Below are 18,160 nucleotides of genomic sequence, written 5' to 3'. Positions count from 1 at the left end.
ACAGTTCCGTAGTGTTTATTCAGAGGACGGTTATTAAAACCATGCTTATGCTTTGATTTTTACCCCTTTTCCTGTCTTCACGCCATCTACACTGTTCATAGTTAACCCACAGTTACCAGGAATATATTTGGTATGAAATTTAGAAACAAGTTAAATATCAAAATTTTAAGAAAAAAAATTATTCCATATAAAGTTTCAAATGGACATGGGGAGTTTGAGAACACAAGTTCTGCCAGGACTCAGGAAGACTCACATGCCTTAGGACAGCGTGTTCTTTAGATAGATTAGCTCGGGACTGGGAAGATGGAGTTTATTCACTCCTCTTCCAATCTGCTTAGTACATCGCCCTGCAACAGGGGACGTCTCAGGGCACGCACCTTTCCAGCCCTTTTCATCCACCAACCAGGTGGACAGAAGTAGCCACTCCTAAGATAGTTTCAAGGCTGGAGGAGGATTCCTCGTCCTGAAAACAAAACTTTCCCTTCTCTGAAGAAAAAGAGCAGCCTGGTCCTTGGGAGAAAACAAAAATCCACCTCCTGATCTTCCACACTTCCATTCACTACCCCACTGCCGGGAAACAACACTTGCATTGCCTCAGGGACCAGACTGTGGTAACCTTTGGTAAACATCTACCAAGAGCCATTCTTCCACGGCACAGATGTGCCAAACCATCTCTTCTTCTGCAGCGGGACAGAAAACCAGCCCCGAGCATAACCTCACCTTGCCAGCAGCGGCTCCAGCCAGCCCTCGTGGCATTCGCAGTGGCAGTCCAGGAACGTCAGGATGTCTCCTTTTGCCACAGACGCCCCCAGCAGCCGGGCTCGAACCAGCCCCTCTCGCTTATTGGCGCGGATAAGACGCACCTTGCGTAACCCAGCCACGTAGTTTTCCAACCTCTCCTTTAAATGTTCTGTAACAAACAAATAAAACAAACAAAACAAAAACAAATGGTTTACGTCGTGCTACAGAAAGTTCTTTTTCAGTAGCGTATTACTTACAGCAGTGCCTTGAAGAGTGCATTTTGAACTCTGATTCTGCTGTACTGCCTACGTTAGGAAAGGACAAGGGAAAAGCACAGAACTTGGATGGGCACAAATCGCAGTTACTTTCAAGAAACTGAATGCTTAGTATTTGCCTCTGTAATTAATTCCCAAACTGTTAAGTGCTTCTCAAATGTTACGTAAAACTTTTTCCAGGTAAAAGTTTTATCCTTACACAATTCACATGCGGTGGAAAACGCCAGCATTGTCTTTGCGTCCCATAATTCAAATGAGAACAGATAACCAAGTACCTCTCACTATACTAGACACCAGGGCAACCCTGGAGCAATTGAAACTTGCTCAAATTAGGAAACCTGAAATGCTCTAACTAGACTGTACATTATCTAGATATGCAAGCACTCATGTTACAACACAGCAAATGTGCTTTCCCATTCTAAACTAAATTTGGTCTGGAAGTCAAATTTTTCACTGGCACAATACAAGAAAAAATGTTTTCCTATTAGATGCCTATGTTGTACAATTTTATGCTATGTTACCCGAACAGCATATCTTTTTCTCACGTGGACTGCCTGACCAAAAAAACCCAAACCCGTCAACATCATTTAGAATTATTCCTCCTACCTTTGTCACTGTAATCATCTACAAGGATAATTTCTTCCAAAAGTATATCTGGAGATGTCTCAAGAACACTATGAACAGTTCGCAGAAGTGTTGACCAAGCCTCATTATAAAAAGCTATCACAACGGAGGTTTTTGGCAGGCTGTAATAATCATACTTCATCTCTTTGCATCTGTGAGGGAGGGGATTACAGTTAGAACAAGTGCAAAAGCATTTGTTAATCTTCAGAAATCTATTCTCAAATTAGTATTTTGTATGCTATTACTAACTGTCAGCCAGAACATATAAAAGGATCTTGAAGAACTGTATGTACATGGAAAAATCATGTACACACTTTCAGGAAGCTGGTCTTCCAGAAGTCCCATTTCTGCAGCAGGATTATGACTAAAATTCTGCGACCCTCCAAAATGACTAAAAAGAAAAATAGTAGGAGGTATTCTAGGCTGGCGTATGTGCAGTAGCTGTTTTTGTACAATATTACATCAAGCAGAAGAACAAGCAACGGCGAAAGCACGCCTCAGATTACAGAATTAAAAAAAAATATATATATATTTATATGTAAAACCTAAGTGCAGTAAAAACAGTAACATAAATTACTGATAACTTCTGCTTTGGAGAATAAAATGAGTGCTAGACAGTAAAAATATAACTGTGAAGGAACAGCAACATATAAAGAGAAAAAAAACCACAACAAACCAGCAACAGAACTGAGACGTATGTACACTGAAGCAGAATTTGGGAAGGCAACAGAACTGCCAAGATATAATAGTAAAATCCACAAAATACACAGGCAGACATAGAAATGCATGGGTTTGGCTCTATGGAGAGCCAGCAAGTTTGCAACCCTTTGGATTAAGCTCCAGAATGTATTTCCTATAAATATATGTGTGTGTATATATATATCTATATGAACTTCCCTAAATGAGCATAAGCATGCCAAGAAACTTACATCTGAGCCAAATGTGTAAATTGTTAAAGATTCCCCTGGTCTGAAAGAATTTTAAAATAATGATGGTATTTATTACCATTTCTCCCCTTTTCTTAGAGCATTCTGTATGAGCAGTTTTGTTAAAAGCCAGCAGAAATGGTTTAGAGATGTTTACATTTTTGTATGCCTGCAGCTTACTGCCAGGGCTCGTAAGGGGCAGAAGGACATACTTCAGCTCCTGTAGACTGCTAGGTCACAACAGATACCGAAGCAGGTAGGACATCCCTCCTACCAAAACAGTACAGCAGCAAGTCCCCCAAAACCTATGCTACGGGGAGCTGAAGAGGGCAACCAGAACTGATCAGTAGAAAACATGACAGCAAAATCCTTTAGGTTAATTTAGGGGAAAGATAATTCCCTAAAACACCCAGAAAATTACATTAAAAGAAAATTGCTGACCTATAGCACATTGAGAATGTATTTACTGACTACTTAACGATGCCGAGTTTGCAATTAAAAAAGACTTCTTATAGGTTTATTTAAAGATTAGGCAATATCTATCAAGATCCATGGTACAAAAAGAAAAAACAGAAGTCTGAATCTGAATATTCCTAAAATTAAATTTCTTATGAGGAAAAAAAAAGTCTGTAGAGTACTTTTGTAACAAACACCTGAAAAATAAGGAATCGATGAGGAGAAATGACACTTGGGCAGAGGAGGCACACAGAAGGCTGCTTCTCAAACATGAAAGTAATGCTGTGCAACAACACTCTTTGTATATGATGCGTAAGCATGCAGACACACATACAGATATACAGAGATCGGTAGATACACATACACACACACTTACAGAGAAAAGTACAAAAATGTCCATCCCTCCAGGCTGTAAGTCGTCCCGAGGCAAACGGGCATTCACACAGAGAACTGCCTCACACCAATGGCTGGTGACAGAAGTGATTTATCTTGCCAAATGTTCATGTATTATCACATGAAAAAGGAGTGACACTGTAATTAACTTTAAAAAAATAATGCAGAAGAAACCTACTGTATGAATCCAATTTTAGAAATACATATTTACATCAGCCTACTAAAAAACATTTATGCTCAGTACTGCCAGGAAAAAAATTCTTGTACGTCACTGTCACTTGTACCAGGTAATTTCAGTTCATTTCTTGATCGAAATGGCATCTTTAGCCACCTATTTTAGAAAACTGAAGGAAAAAAAGAAATAAATAGAAACCCTCCAGGAAAGCTTTCTCTGGAAAATATGTCAGAAAGATTCATGCAATAATAATGTTGTATTCCATTAGTTAGAAAAGGAAACCAAAAAGTCTAAAGAAGCTTATAAGCCTAATTATAGATTAAAGACTTCAGTGGATTTGCCTGAAAATTACATGCTGGAGACGGGAAACATTATTTGGTGCAGAGCCAGGCAGTCCCCAAACCCTGCTTCATTGTGCCTTGCTGCCTCCTTCGTTAAGCACACCCTATGTTGCGGAAGAAGGTCAGCCTCCTACGGGACATACCAGAGTACGCGCTTCTTAGGTTTCCGAAGTCAAAGAAAAGGCCAAAACTAAAAAGGGCGTTTTATTTACTAGCTGCACAGTGGAAGGCAGCACACAAGTGCAGGGAAGTGACTCACCAGGGCGGCGGGGTAGGCTGCGGGCCGGCGCGGCCACGCACCGAGTGGTGCCCGGTTCCCTCGCAGCCCGCTTCCCCCAAACAGGCCGGTTGGCCAAGGCCAACAACCTCCTGGAGAAAGAAGCCACCTCTTGCCTTGCATGTTGAAATAGGGGGAGCATGACTAAAAGCTTTGCTTTTCAGTACATTATGTTTATTTTGGCAAAAACTAAGCATCACATGTAGACCAACTAGAATTTTGAAACTTTTTTAAACTCTTGAAAGTTGAAACTTTAAAAAAAATTAGAAAATAAGAGTTATTCAACTTCTATGCAGATTTGCATGTTTACCTCAGAAATCATTTCCAAGCCATATATTCCTTACTAGATTACTGCAAGATCTCAACTGCTAGCAGTCTCAAATACTGTTGATAAAATGAAGCATAATTTTCCTTACCTTTCTGTTTTGAAAGAGGTTTCAGAGAGTTTTGCTCAGTCTTAAAAAATAATCCCACTGGGGAGATTACAAACCTAAAGTGTTAAACCCTGGAAAAATAATAGTGTAAGAAAATCTTAAAAAAAAAAAAAAAAAAAAAAAAAAAAGAATGAATCCCTGAAACTGAAATGCTTGGAAGTGTTGTTGAGTAACAACTGAGCGGCGTGCATATGGACGCTGAACATTACCACTTCACACAAGATACACAGCCTTCAAAAAAAACTTAGTACAAGGATGAAGCCTGACTCAAAGCCTAGGTCATAACTCGGTTTTTCCATTTTCCAGCTCCTATTTACAACAGAACCACCTTCTGTATTCACCTTTGCAAGCTTCAGGATGTGTTTTTATTCTCCGTGTGTCAGCCAAGTATCCAAGCTCCTACCTTCCAAGTGAATCATTTCACTCCTACTTTGGGTTATTCCGAAAAATAAATGTGTATGTTACAGTATGTCATTAAAATGACAGGGAGGATACAAACTGGTGACGGCAGTCCCAAAATATGTTGTTGCAGATACTGGGAATGTATATTTAAATTGCCTATTCTGCAAGCTGCTTACAGCTTCCGACTAGGGCGCTCTTTAGTGCCACCCTCAACTGTGAAACACTGTCCTTTCCCAGTATAGGGGACCACATTAAGACAGGATTAATTGCATCTCACTTTAGCCATGTAAAAGCTAGGCGCTATCTTTGAGCTAATCGTCTGGACTCTGCATGTCCGTGAAGGCGGATCCAGAAGGCGATACACCTCACCCTCCTTAAGCCACCCATCTAGCACAGACGCACAGTCCTTCGTGGGCCCCCACCTCCCCCTTGTCTATAGAGGTTTAACTACAGAGCAGATGCTTAACTTTCTACAGCTGAAGTTAAACAACAGGAAACTGCCTATAGTCCCTACTATTGGCTGCCTGATACGTCACCTTGATCCTGGTTATCATAACCACCAAACGGTTCGCAAAAACATAACATAGACGCGACGAAATGAGGTGTCTGTAAATGTGATGTTTCCCAGCGTGGACAACAAATGCAGAAGCACTGTCATTTGTAGTCCTACATATTCCTTCACTACTCTCATTGTCTTATTTGACCACAGGAACTTTACTATTTATATAGGTAACTATTACACATATTTAAAAAACAAACAAACAGACAAAAAAGCCAACACTTAAAAATGCATGCATGTTGAGTGGGTTCATTTTCTTCAGAAAAGTACACACCTATCTCTAGTCAAGCTGATTTTTGGAAAAAGTTACCAGTTACCAGGATCAGTCACTGCGCAAAAACCCATTGCCAGCACATGAGAGCAGCTTTTTTAAAGCCAACAACAAAAAAAAAAGGCATGTTTTAAATAGCACTTGGATTTCACTGAAAAACACTGATATACAATGGAAAGCAATGATAACGGGTAACGCGCTGCAAAGGAGCGACACCTGCTCAGCCTCTGCCCTCCTTTTCCCTGCAGCTCTGTGCCCTGCTCCTGTTCTCTGCAGCCCCACTAGAAAATGCACAAGCAGAGCCTGTGCACAGCAGAGCTGCACCCAGAGGAAACACAGCCAGGTCTGCCCCTAACCACCTCCCGGGGAGCGGGCTGCGACACTGCCCTGCTCCAGCAGCAGCCTCCTTCGGCATCGCCCTTGGTTTCCCTCAGGCACCCTCCGCCACACTGCGTGGATGCTCCAGGAATCCTCCTCCTTGATTACCGCAGCTTAAAAGACAGGTAATAAAACAAGAAATGCCAAAAGACACAGCTCTTGTTTATCAATTTATAATAAACCAAACATCTACATTTAAAAAATTCTAATTGTATTCGCCATGAATCTTTAAATTCCTAGACAGGAGGAGAGGGAGAATAACATTGTCCCTGAACACAAACTTAAAAACAGGCTCACTGTGTACCATCTTTCCTGGATCTTTCACTACAGCACCCGCTCAAACATCTACCTCCACAAAATGCAAACTGAAGCAAAGCATGTAAGAGTGTATCATCCTACATCCACATTCCTGTGGGTTTTTGGTTTTACGTTTTCACACTGCATTTGCAAGTCACAGTCTAACCGAGACCATACAGCTGACAAGTTTAATAATTTAACCTTGGAATCGACTACACTACAAAATCTTCTGTTAGCAAGTTTTACAATAGGTTATTTATTAGAAACTAAGGTGACATCAGTCAGGAAACGCCTAAACAAAATTAAATAGGCTACTTTGGAGAACATTTGTGTCAATTAATGTAATCACTCAATTAATTTCACTGTGAGGAGATGTTTCTGTCTTAGAGATGTGTATCTATACACAGGGAGAAAAAGCACGAATGTGTGCGCACCGGGCAGGCTGCCATGAGTTAATTAGGAATGGTTGCTGACATACTTCTACATAAGACTTTCACCACAACTGCAACAACGATATGGCAAGAGAAAATACAGTTTTAATCTCCAGATTTTATGTTCTATATGCCAAGCTAGTCGTATTGTAAGAAAAAGTACAAAATGTTCTGTGAGTTTTCAAAGATTTGTCGAGAATACAATTGGCTCAAACTATTTCATGCTTTCTAAAGGTATAATTCTCTTTATAAATAGTTTACTGGAATATTTTTAATGGAAAAAAGTGTGTGTTCAAAATCAAGATGTTAAAATTGTTCTCAGCAATCCACAAAAACCAAATTGTTCTAGACTGCTGAAACTTCTACGTTTTGCTTTTGAAGTTGCATTATGAATGCCTGAAAATGCAGAAAGGCAAGATTCTGTAGCTTCTCTCAGGAAGTTTAAAACAGCACATGTCACTGCTGTATCTGATTTAATGTGATTTACGCAAGTACAGTACGTGACATTGCCGTATACGCACCATCACAGCATCCTCTATCAAACACTGCCAGGACCCTGCTTCAGGCCGGGTTGCACGCAGTGGGCAAGGAACCAGGCTTGCGGCGTTTGTTACGGCGGGTGGCGGGCATGCCGGCTCACACCACCAACTAACTCCTCCTCTCTTCCTAACTTGAACAGGGTTAGGACGTTGAACAGCAGATGCCTTTTTAGTAAGGGGTGTGCTCAGATGTGGCGTTTTGGAGGCTGTAAGTAGTAAACGGCTGATCTGGATGAACGGGCGTCTTCTCAATCCAATTTCACCTTCTCCACTCTCCACCCCATAAACTGCAGAGGTGGCAATGTGAACGCAGGGGTCTGCCAGGCATCTTCGCCCAAGAGAAAAAGTCTCCTCCCGCCCTCCCAAAGCCACGGCAGGGGACACAGCTGTGCTGGGGTCCTCTTCTCCCCCCCCTTCTGCTTCTCCCTTCCCTCCTGCTCCCAGCAGCAGCTGAGGGTTCAGCGGGTCCATCCACGAGCATCCCAAGCTCAGCGGCACGGCATGGGCCGCAGTGCTGGTTTCTGAGCGACCCTGCAGAGATCCAAGGCCGTGTTACCTACTCCAGACTGAATGTGCATTTGAACAGCCGCTCCTCACCCCTCCCTGAGGGAAAATAACCTCCGGATAAAATCGAGTGTGTGAGCAAAAAGCGATGCAGCCCTATTACATCAAAACCTGCGATATACAAGTGCGACATTTCCAGTGGAATTAAAGGATATGATAAATCAGATTACTCTTATCTCCTCCAAACACTACCCAACTTTTCATGCTAATTTATTTTCTCATATAAAACTACCTTGGACCAATTATCAGTTCCGTTTTGGGTTTGTTTAAAAAAAAAAAAAAAAAGAAAGAAAAAGTCTTATCTGAGCATGGACAGGCTGCACCTGGTTTTGCACACCTACATATCCCATGCGTATTTGGGTATTACAGAAAAAGGCACTGATGGTTACAGAAGGCGTGTCTTGGTCCAATTAGCAAAGCAAATAGCAGCAAGGTGCTGATAACCACCAGAAGGGTGGAATTATTTGGGGCAAGGCTGGAACACCTAAGCAGTGCAAATAAAAGCGGTGCTGGCCCACACTTCCCCACCACCCACTCCCAGTCCAGCAGCCCAGGTAAAAGCTCCCTAAATTGCATCTGCTGAAACAAACCTTCCAGGAAAGAGCCCTCCAGGATATGGTTTAGTCTAAGACACCATGATATGATAAAGTCTTTAAAAACAGAGGCTGGCTAGATTGTGAAATGGTTTTCCGGATTATTTGATGTTTTAAAGAACAATTTTCCCAGTGACAATAAGGTCTCAACAAGACAGACTGCCAAACACCGATTTCAGATTTCAGATAATAAAGGGCCATGCTGTCTAGTATAAAAACATTGTGAGAATCAAGGAAGAAAGCTGGAAAGTCTGAAACAGAAGCAAATATTTGCAAAGAAGTTTGAGAAACAAACAAAAAAAGCAAATCTGTTTAAGACACATTAAAAATACATTAAAAAATTGTCTAGAAAGCCCACCTATGAGGGTGAACTAAATCTATATCCTAAAATTCACATATTTAAGAAACCCATAGATCCTCCTAATTCCAAATTGTTAGAAAAAGGCAACAGAAGTTCCTACGTAGCCCAGATTCTGCATGTGCAGATGAGACGGCATTTCTGCATGTGTCCAGGGGTAAAAACGTTAATTTTTATTTTATTTTGCTGATTTGAAACAGGTTTCACTTTGCTCAAATGGTTATCCATGTTTGCAATTTTCTTCCAAGGTAGTGAGATACACTGGACATTTGCACAGAGCCAAATGATTACCTGCACCTACCTATTCAGAAACTTACTTTGCTGTAATTGGGTTCAGGACAAGAAAAATATTTTGCAAAGTAATACCATAACTGAAAGAAGTTATTGTAACCATCGCTAATAGTAGGATGTGGATGCACCTGGTCTTTACAGATAATCATGTATAGTAAAAGCACTGTTTCAATAAAGAAAAAAAATAATCATAATTTGTGGTTACTATCACTGATCTGAGAACTTTGCCAGGTTAAAAAGGAGATCAACCAAAACCGAGCACTCATCCAGACGTCAGAGGAAGCTGAGGTCCTCTACCAGAAGCTCTAAAGAAAAACAGTCAAAAAATAATCATGTGAGCTCTTTTGGAAAATGTTTGCAGGCGACTATTTAGTGAAAGCATAATGACAAAGAAAACTGACACATTTTTACAGAGGATACAAAACAAAACTAGTAAAATATCCTAAATGTCAAAGTGCTTATGGCAACATTGCTGTATTCTGTACTGCTATTAAATGCAAGCCTGCTTATTTAAAAAAAAAAAAAAACAAAACACAACCAAACCCCAAAACAAACAAAAAACAATGCTGCAGATTTATTACTCCCCCACTTAACTGTGTGAGGGAGGAATGAGATGTCCCAGAAACACACTGTTTTGCAGGTCTAAATCCTGTTTATAAATGCAAGGAATCCTGCCAACTAACAATAAAGTAATGACTTAAAAGTATTACCATTAATGCAGTTACCAGTAACCAGTTATCCATTCCAGAAAAGCTCAGAAAACAAACAAAAAAAACCCCCCAAACCAGTGGCCGCAGCATTACAAAACTACTAAAGCAAATACAGCCATAAGTGTTTTATGCAAAGCATTTGCTTGTAAGTAGAAGAGTGTTGTGTCTTCTGGGCTCTGATCAAATGTAATGCATGGGAACATGCATGCCACGTGTTCAGAGGGAAGGGACGTGCCAACGTGGTCAAGCTGCTACAGATGCGCTCTCCAAAGAGTTCACTTCTACTATATGCACTGCAAAACAAAAGTCACTGCAGTGATTTCACCTTTAGATAACAGATGAAAGAGAAGCTCCCGGGTGAAGTCAGGCAGCCGTGGTGTGCTGGGGAGGAAACACCTGGCTGCTGCGCCATTTCCTGCAACGGGGCAGATTAAAACTCCTGGCAGGAGCACCGGGACCATCAAAATCAGATGCTATGAATTTTGGAGTAGAAGAGGGACCAAAACCTAGTCTCGAGGATTATTCAGGGATTTTGCTAGCAAGATACTATCAAATGAGCAGCTTGCATAATTTGATACTTACAACCCAGTAAACAAAACAAACCATGGTAGCAAGTGAGACTGTAAGAGAATCGCATTCAAATCTGGGGACAGGAAAAGCACTTTTGAAAGTTGGAAAACTCTTAGCACAAGATTATTACGCTAAACTCAAAGACAATATCCCAAAAATTAAATAATTTTTAGGCATAAATGATGGTGACAGAGGAATTTATTTGTACGTATTTGTATCTATCTATATACAGATACTTAAATATATGTAAAAACCTAAAAACATATATATAAACAAGCTCTCTCTCCAAAACACAGAAAACTATCTAGAATAAAAGAACAAACCTCTAAAACTTTTTTTTTCATAACCACTAATTATTATGCAGATGACATTCAATATTTTGGCGGCTACTCAAAATCATTTGCCAGGTAAGGAAAGGCAGGACAGACTTACAAACCCATTTGCTTGTAAGCACAAGTGAAATGAGGCCCAAGGGCTGATTCACGCTTCTGCCATGAAAGAGACAACATAAAATTCTGAGTCAGCACAAAAGTGCCTATCCCTGCCTTGTTCCTTTTGTAACAAGAGTCAGCCAAAAGAAGGCTGAAATAAATGTGCAACGCGCCCTGACTGTGAGAAACGTAGAAAGAAAAGAAAGAAGGTAGGATGTTTAAAATCAGGAACGATGCTTGAGAACAGTCCTTAACCTAAAAGAACCCAAGCAGAAAAACTGGAAATGTATTTCTTACACCTTGTAATAAAGTGTAAAAGGCTTAAGGGACCCTATCAGTTGTCTGCCTAATCCTGCGGTCTTGTAAAATGAGCACGCAACGAGAAGCCCAGCACGCAGCCGTGCTGTTGCGCAAGGGGAAGGAAGAGCAACAGCGGCCAAAACACACGGCCCAGAGAGAGCTCATCCCGCTGCACTTACAGGGCACCAGCCCCAGCACGGCCCTCAGTAGGTCAATGGATGCTTGCTTGTTTTAAACCTGCTCTAGTTGTTAAACTCAAAGAATGAAGGACAGACATTAAGAAGGCAACCTGGGCTGTCTAGACCACATTATAATCGGTGGAAAAACAAAAATCACTGTGGCAGCAGTATAGCCTTGAAAGAAGTGTCCAGAGAGGCTGTTGAATCTCCATCCTTGGAGACTTTCAAAATTTGACAGGACAAGGATGGCCTCTAGCAACATGCTCTAACACTGAATTTGCCCTGCTTCGAGCAGGAGGTTGGACCAGAAGCCCCAGAGGTCCCTTCCAACCTCTGTCATTCTCTGACCCTATAGCATATTTCACTTCTAGCCTTGTACAAACTGTATCACCATTTAGTAATTTGCTTATCTTCTTATGCATAATATTTTACCAAAATAACATTTTAATGGTTTGTTTATATGTATGTTTACTTACTTTGTTTATATGTATGTTTAAATATATATGTTTACATATATATACACATATAGGTACATATATATACATAGATATATACACACACAATTCTAGCCACCAACAAAACTAGAGAGTTTCTGTGTGATGAAACACAGTATTATCAGTTGCTGACCTCAAACGCACACGGTTAAAGGAGGCAGCAACTGTCTAAAGGAAACGACAGCAGTTGCTGAGTTCACCAGGTCTGTGTTTCAATAGAAACAGAGTCAGTGCTCAGAAAAAACATATCACAGTGGTCTGTGAGAAAAAGAAGGAATAAAGGTCTTCTGAATATTTACATTGGCTGGAGTATATCAGTAGGAAAAACACCTGAAGTCTAAGGAACTTCATAATAAAGTAAATAACATCTGGGTAGGATTCATAGTCAAGTATCATTTGACTATACGTATAAACAATACATTATTTGGGGGACTAATCTCAAGTCAAACTATTCTTCTTTTCTTCCTGCGCAGAATTACCAGGCATGGGTATTTGCAAACAACTACTGCCACATTTCTGGGCTGATGACAGGTCCAGGATGTACAACATGTAGCAGTGGGAAAAGTTTTTTGTTATCGGTTTCTGATAAAGCAACACCTTGTCCACATAATTTTGAAGACCAGGTTTAAAGGCTTACTGGCTCAGATATTCTCAATATTATTAGCAAAATTCTAGTTTTCACTAGATTCATGTTTATGATTTTCACAGTCGACACCCAGAGTGCGGGTTCACTAATGAATGTGGGAGGGCATTTAGGTTAAAGGAAGCAGTGGGCCATCCAGGTGGTGGGGACATTGCCTATCTTTATTTCCCTTTCTCTCCTCTTCCCATTTTCCTGAGGTCTAAAATTTCCAAACTTGCCTCCACACATGTAAGAATATGCTGAAACAGACCAAAAGCCCATAGCCCGGAGCAATGCCTCCAAGCATAGTATCTGTTAATATCTCATGAATACTTCATGTCAATTTTCTAGTAGATGGAATTCCTTATACTTTACAGTAAATAGATTTTTGGAACAAGGAGGTGGCAGAATTTGTGTTATCCAGTACATGCGTCGTATCACAGCAGCTCAGCAAGAGGTGCCCTCGCAGTAGCGTGTCTTTCTGTCAGGCTGACCAGCTGTAAAATTAGTCACTTCTGTATGGAAGACATGCCGTAAGTTGAACAGCATTGGGTCCAACACAGATTTCTCTGGAACTTCAACAGTAACTCTCCACTATTTAAAAAAAAAAAAAACACAACACAAACAAACAAACAAAACCCCCACAAAAAAAAACAACTCCAAAGAAGTGCTTCTCGGCTTTTACCCAGTTATTCATAAATGCAAGGAATTTCCACCTACTTCACAGCTGTTTAAGGAACTCGTCAAAAGCCTCTGGAAATAACACCACATTTCCTTACCCATATAATTATGACCTTCAAAGAAGTCCAATAGGTTTGTGAGACACGTCATCCTTGACAAAGGTCAAGTTGACTCGTGATCACACCTACCTATCTGCTACTAATTCTTTTCCTTACCACAGTTTGTAAACAACCTGTCTGGAAAAGATCCAAGGCTTGCCAGCACACTGTTCTCTGGTTCTCCTGTTGGACTCCACTAAAAATGTATGTATTTGTCGCCTTCTGGTCTGCAGGTACCAAAATTCTTCAGTGTTCACATTTGAAAATATAGCCTTTGCATCATATTTGTGGACAGCTGAAGTCCAGTTGAAGTCTACCATTACTACTTATTTCCTACCACTGTAGCCTCACCCAAATGTTCATTAAAGATCATGAATGGTCAAGCATTACCTACCTTAAAATAAAGAAACTAAATCGTATTTTTCCTAGACAAGACTTTTCAACCTATAGAGACTCTAATCTTACACTGAAGTGCAATGCATTTTCTATCACTACAGGCTTGTGGATATCTCTTTCAAAGCTTTCTGTTTTTTTACTTAGATCTCTTCTTAAGAGACGTAGTTAACAACTTTATTGCAAAATTGTCTTTGAATAAGTTTTTTTTACATTTCCTGTGTGAGTTGGATAGATATTCTGTGATATTTCTGCCATAATTTAGATTTAACTGTGTGAAAAGGCATGAAGAACCTGCCAGTAGATACTACAAGAGTACAATACAGCTCCATCCTCAGAAGGCAATTATATCTGAGATTATGCGACTGATGCCTTGCAATCCTTTTGGGTTGAATACATTTTTTCATTTCAACATCCAAATATTCAAACGAAAAAGGATATCTCATTGTAGCAAAATCCACCTGCCCACTTACATTATTTTCATTTCAAGGATCTTCCCCCCCCATCTATAATGTCCCCTGCTCAAGGCTGTGATCTTCCACTTCCTCCAACGTCCTGTCTGAAAGAAATGGCAGGAGTCCAGAATAATTAATCAAAATGGTTTAAATTCTTCCTGTAGAAATGCGACTAAAATGGTCCTTTTTAGCCTGTGGTCTATAGACTGCTTCTAAGGGAAGAATAAAAGATAACTAAGAAAAACAAGCCTACTGTCATGTGTAAGTCTATGATAAAAAGATCTTGCACCTACACTGCAGGGTTTTTTTAAGAGCTATCGTAGGATTCACATTTTAGATTCAGCACTTACAACCAGAGCTGGGGAGCTACTGGACAGGACACACCAACACCACGCAAACGCACGGTAGAGACAGAGCCCTGCTTTTTCCACACCTCTCTGCTACCGTACCGCACAAACCTGTCGCAATGAAATGAACTGGCTGGAGCCAAGCTCAGGTGAAACAGAGGAGAGGGCTCTGCAGCCACGGCTCCGTCCCGACCCCTTTGGCTGAAGGCACATACCTGTAATTCCTGGGCCCATTCCTCTCACCAGCCGGCTGCTCACCGGCCGGACGGCCTGTGCTGAGGGGAACCACCACCCAGCTAACCTGAGTGTTTGCGTTAGGCCAGAACCGATCCTACAGTTGGGCCCGCTGTGCAGCACTAACAACTGCGCTGAACCGCTGCCCGTAAGCTAGAACCATCTCATCAGGCAGTATCTAATCCCTAGTTTACAATTGTTTATGCCATCCTCTGGCATTAGCGTCATGATTGTAAATGTAATTTGCAAATGTAAACTGTCCCAGCAACAAGCAACGTCCCAGCTTAGGAGAAAGTTACACATCTCTGTGAGTATTTCTACATTGCTCCTGGTAAATCTGATGATAAATCAATCTGCTTTATACCGTGTGGCGTACGACATTTCAATGCAATGCAAAGCTTCTGTCTGGGAAGCGTGACATTGGTAAAGCTGGGAGTGACTGGAAAAGCGTGCTGCTATCTACGGCGACTTATCCAGGGGACAGCAGCAGGGGACGGCCACAGGGCACCAGGGGACGGGCACCAGGGGACGGCCACAGGGCAGCATGCTGCTGCTTAAGGGCTGAAACCACACCGCTGGGGCTACCGGAGGGAAAACTACCTCTTCCCAGTTGCACAGGCACCACCGACAGGATCCTGGTCCTGCCCCGTGGATGAGCGGGAGCCAGGCAAAACCATCGACGGTTCTACCTTTGTGCCCAAACGCTGTGATTTGAAAGCGGGGGGTGGGAGCAGTAAGTTTTAAAAGCCTCCACGCTTCCGAGCGGGCTGCCGCCGGGACAGGAGCACCCCGCGCCGACCGCTGCCGCCAAACGCGCCTCTCGCTGGAAGAGCCGCCCTCGGAGCGGCACCAGGGGCAACGCGGCTCCTCCGCCCCGTCCCCACCCGCCCGAGGGTCGCCCGGCGGCGGCGGCAGGTGGAGCGGCGGGTACTCACAGCGGGTTCCAGCGCTCGGGGAGGCGGCGGTGCAGCGAGATGCGGTCGCTCAGGTAGATGTTGATCTGGTGCCGGCGGATGCTCTCCTCCTGGCGGCGCTTCTCGGCGGGGCTCAGCTCCAGCCGCACCGCCCGGCCCAGCTCGCCCAGCGCCCCCGGGTCCAGGGCCGGCTTCGCGTACACCGGCTTCCGCAGCAGCTCGGCATCGGCGGGCGGCGGCGGCGGGGGGCGGCGGGCGGCGTGGGGGGGCGGCGGGCCGTGCCGCCAGGCGAGGACGCCGACGGCCGCCAGCAGCCCCAGGGCCAGCAGCGCGCCCCCGCCCCGGCAGCCCCGGCAGCCCCGGCCCCGCTTGCCCATCCCGCGGCACATCCCGCGGCCGAGGCGGCCGGCCATGCCGAGCAGGCGGCGGGGCCGCGGGCGGCCTCTCCCTCCCGGACACGGACACGGACGCGCCTCCGCCCCCGGGCGGACTCGGCGAACTTCTCCCGGACCTGCCCACGCCGCGCCAGCCGCCCGCCGCCAGGAAACGCGCCCGGCTCCTCCGCCGGCGGCTCCTCCCTCCTCCCCGCCCCGCCGCCGGCCAGCCCGGAGGGGCGCGGCGCGGAAGAGCCGGGCACGGGCGTTGCCGTGGGGCGGCGAGGGGCTGCCCCCGGCGCCCCCGGGCGGGGAAACTGCCCCGCCCGCTCCCCAGGCGGCGCCCCGGGAGCCGTGCTCCTCCGTGTCGCGGTGGCCGGCGGGCTGCTCGGCCCCGGGGGCCCCAGGGCGCCGGGGCAGGCACACACCTCCGGCCGGCGCCGGGCTGGCACGGGGGGCACGGCAGTGATGGTGCTGACCCAGCCCCGGGCGCTGGCCCCACGCACAGCTCCCGCGGAGGGGAGGGAGCCGAGCAGGGCCGGCCCGGTGCTGCTGGGTCATGCGCTGCTGGGACGTGGGGAGGAGGGAGGAAGGCATGTCCCCTTGGCACACATGCCGTTCCCGTTCAAGGAAGGGGCGATCCGATCTCCCTGAGGCTTGGGGGAGCTTCATGAACATTGGTAGCTGTGCGGCAGATACGGGGGGGTACCCCCAGCAAGGGAAGTTTTGGCTGGCCCGGCCGCAGCAAGTCGCTTTGGGGATGGCCCCAAGGCTCGCTGCCTCCTGGCAGAGGTAGCCAGGGCTGCAGGAGGACAGCAAGGGAGGGAAGTTGCCACGGAGGGACTAGGAAGAACGCTGGGGCTGAAGGAAACAAGTTGGTAGGAAACCAGGCTTCATCCATTCTGCTGCCTCTAGGATAGCGTGTGCTGTGAAAGTTAACAGAATATGGGCCGAGAAGCCGTGGGAGTTAATGACAAACTCTTTTGCTGAAGGGAGCAGTGTTCTTGGGTGAAAAAAAAATGTCAACCAATGTGGCCTTGTGGAGAGAAATCCAGAAGACAAGTGAAAATCCCGATTTTATTATCTTGATAATGGGCAGTCCATTTTGTGGCTTGACAGAATTGTGGGAGAAAAGCAACTGCGGCATTTAGTAGAAACTTCCTAATTTGCCTCATACTCAACAACATATCCATACTGCTTTTTCACTTCGCCCCCTAATAGGATGCAGCCCCATATGTCTAAACTTGCAATCCTGAGGCCATGAGATTACATGACAGTTTGCGACTTCGGGTTTGAAAAACCTTAACGTAAGTGTAACAACTGATAGAATTTACCTCTCACATTCAGCAGGGAGCCGAAACTCTGTGTTCGAGGTGTCACTTGCTCTATGCATTTTCCAAAGAGTCTGTTTACTGCACTATCCTCTGCTGTTGGAGGCCTGTCAAGGCCAATCCAGCAGAGGACTCTGGTCATTCCCAGAGAGGGACTTCAGCCGGGTAGGTGGTATTGGGTGGTGCTCACCAGTGTTGCTGAGGAGTGGATGAAAACACGTCTGATACTAAGGAAAGGGAAAAACATTGTTACTACCAGGCAGGGTCACAGCATACAGCTACGAGCCATTTCTGATTTTACGTGATAATAAATATTGTGTGTGACAACAAACAGAGAGGCTCTCAACTACTGTGGAGGCCTTGCTCTGGACAGAAGGTTGCTGAATAATAGGGAGTCATCCTGGCACAAACTAGCACGAATCAAGTAGCTTGGGTGGATTTGCAGATGAGTGTGTGTGTGCGTGTATGTATAGGTATAATTTATTTCTTCTTCAGCTATACTAATATCTATCACAGATAATTATATATGCATAAAATCTAGTTTCAAAGCATACATACCAGCTGGAATAACTTACGCATAATAGCAGCGAAGCATGTGTGTGTAAATATGCATTGTAGACAACTACCACATACCACTATGCTGGACATGAGAATATACACTGTATATAAAGGAAGCTGTGTCTAGCGAGGTTTGGGTCTGAA

The 18,160-nt window shown here is 44.2% G+C and overlaps 1 protein-coding gene across 2 annotated transcripts in view; it reads right to left on the bottom strand.

The window, feature by feature from the left end:
* Positions 1-16,564, bottom strand: part of GALNT12 (polypeptide N-acetylgalactosaminyltransferase 12) — a 52,962-nt gene extending 36,398 nt beyond the window's left edge. Inside the window, exons 1-3 of one of the 2 annotated variants that reach the window (XM_075084472.1) lie at positions 15,775-16,564; positions 1,623-1,792; positions 721-910 (exon numbers count right to left, since the gene is read on the bottom strand). In XM_075084472.1, coding sequence (XP_074940573.1) covers positions 721-910; positions 1,623-1,792; positions 15,775-16,166 — 752 coding nt within the window. In that variant the 5' untranslated portion in view covers positions 16,167-16,564. The remainder of the gene's footprint in view (positions 1-720; positions 911-1,622; positions 1,793-15,774) is intronic. The other variant, XM_075084471.1, reaches the window with a different exon arrangement.
* Between the last annotated feature and the right edge of the window lie 1,596 nt (positions 16,565-18,160).

The sequence above is a fragment of the Phalacrocorax aristotelis genome, chromosome 2 (assembly GCF_949628215.1).
Source record: "Phalacrocorax aristotelis chromosome 2, bGulAri2.1, whole genome shotgun sequence".
Taxonomy (NCBI): Eukaryota; Metazoa; Chordata; class Aves; order Suliformes; family Phalacrocoracidae; genus Phalacrocorax; species Phalacrocorax aristotelis.
The sequence above is the reverse complement of the archived record's forward strand: the minus strand, read 5'-3'. Positions and strand labels throughout refer to the sequence as shown.